Source organism: Poecilia reticulata, unplaced genomic scaffold (assembly GCF_000633615.1).
Source record: "Poecilia reticulata strain Guanapo unplaced genomic scaffold, Guppy_female_1.0+MT scaffold_2538, whole genome shotgun sequence".
Classification (NCBI taxonomy): domain Eukaryota; kingdom Metazoa; phylum Chordata; class Actinopteri; order Cyprinodontiformes; family Poeciliidae; genus Poecilia; species Poecilia reticulata.
In genome coordinates, this window is record NW_007617264.1 from 1 (window position 1) to 835 (window position 835).

Here is an 835-nt window from a genome sequence, read left to right on the forward strand (position 1 = left end):
TTTCTGCAGGAACTGATGGTCAAACACTGACTGAGTCTGAATCAGTGGTTAAAAGGCCTGGAGAATCTCACAGACTGACCTGCACATATTCTGGGCTTGGCAATCCTGGCATGCACTGGGTCAGACAGGCAGCTGGAAAAGGACCGGAATGGATCGCTTATATCTGGTATAACAGTGGTGGCATCTATTACTCCAACTCAGTAAGAGGCCGGTTCACCATCTCCAGAGACAACAGCAAAAGTCAGGTGTATCTGCAGATGAACAGCCTGACAGCTGGAGATTCTGCTGTTTATTACTGCGCTCGACAGACACAGTGACACAGTGACACAGAAAGCAGAAACACTGAACAAAAACTCCTCAGAGCATGAACAGTTTTAACAGGAAGCCACCACAGGGGGAGCCCTAACACCACTTTTCATAGATGACTGTAACTCTCACCTCTCTGGCAGCTTTACCTATGTTATAATTAGATGCTACAGATAAGAGTGTAGAATCATTCTTTCCAGGCATGTGATGTAAAATGTGCACGAAAATCATATTTTCTTGCAAAAAAAATCTGTCCTTTTTTACTTACTGTTTTGTGATCCAGGTCAGACAACATAGGGCGGAAAGGAGTTTCCTTGATCACAACCAACATATTTAGATTTACCAGAAGCTGCACACAGAATAAATAATTGAGACTATTCTGAAGATTTAAACTCTATTAGAAATACATTTTGCATTAAGGTTTTGAATTAGATTAAAAAATAAATACAGACATCAATTCAAAGTAATCCTTCCTGTAGAATGTTTGATATCTCTTAATGTTTTCTTTTTAAAAATAATATACATCAAC

General features: G+C 39.5%; 1 gene segment (V, D, J or C); it reads left to right on the forward strand.

Moving 5' to 3' along the window:
• Positions 1-5: 5 nt before the first annotated feature.
• On the forward strand, positions 6-329 carry LOC108166115 (Ig heavy chain V-III region HIL-like; the record flags this gene model as incomplete). The annotated part of the segment is given in 1 exon segment: positions 6-329. A coding segment is annotated over 1 exon segment (312 nt), but the record flags the coding sequence as incomplete, so codon positions are not given.
• Positions 330-835: the final 506 nt, after the last annotated feature.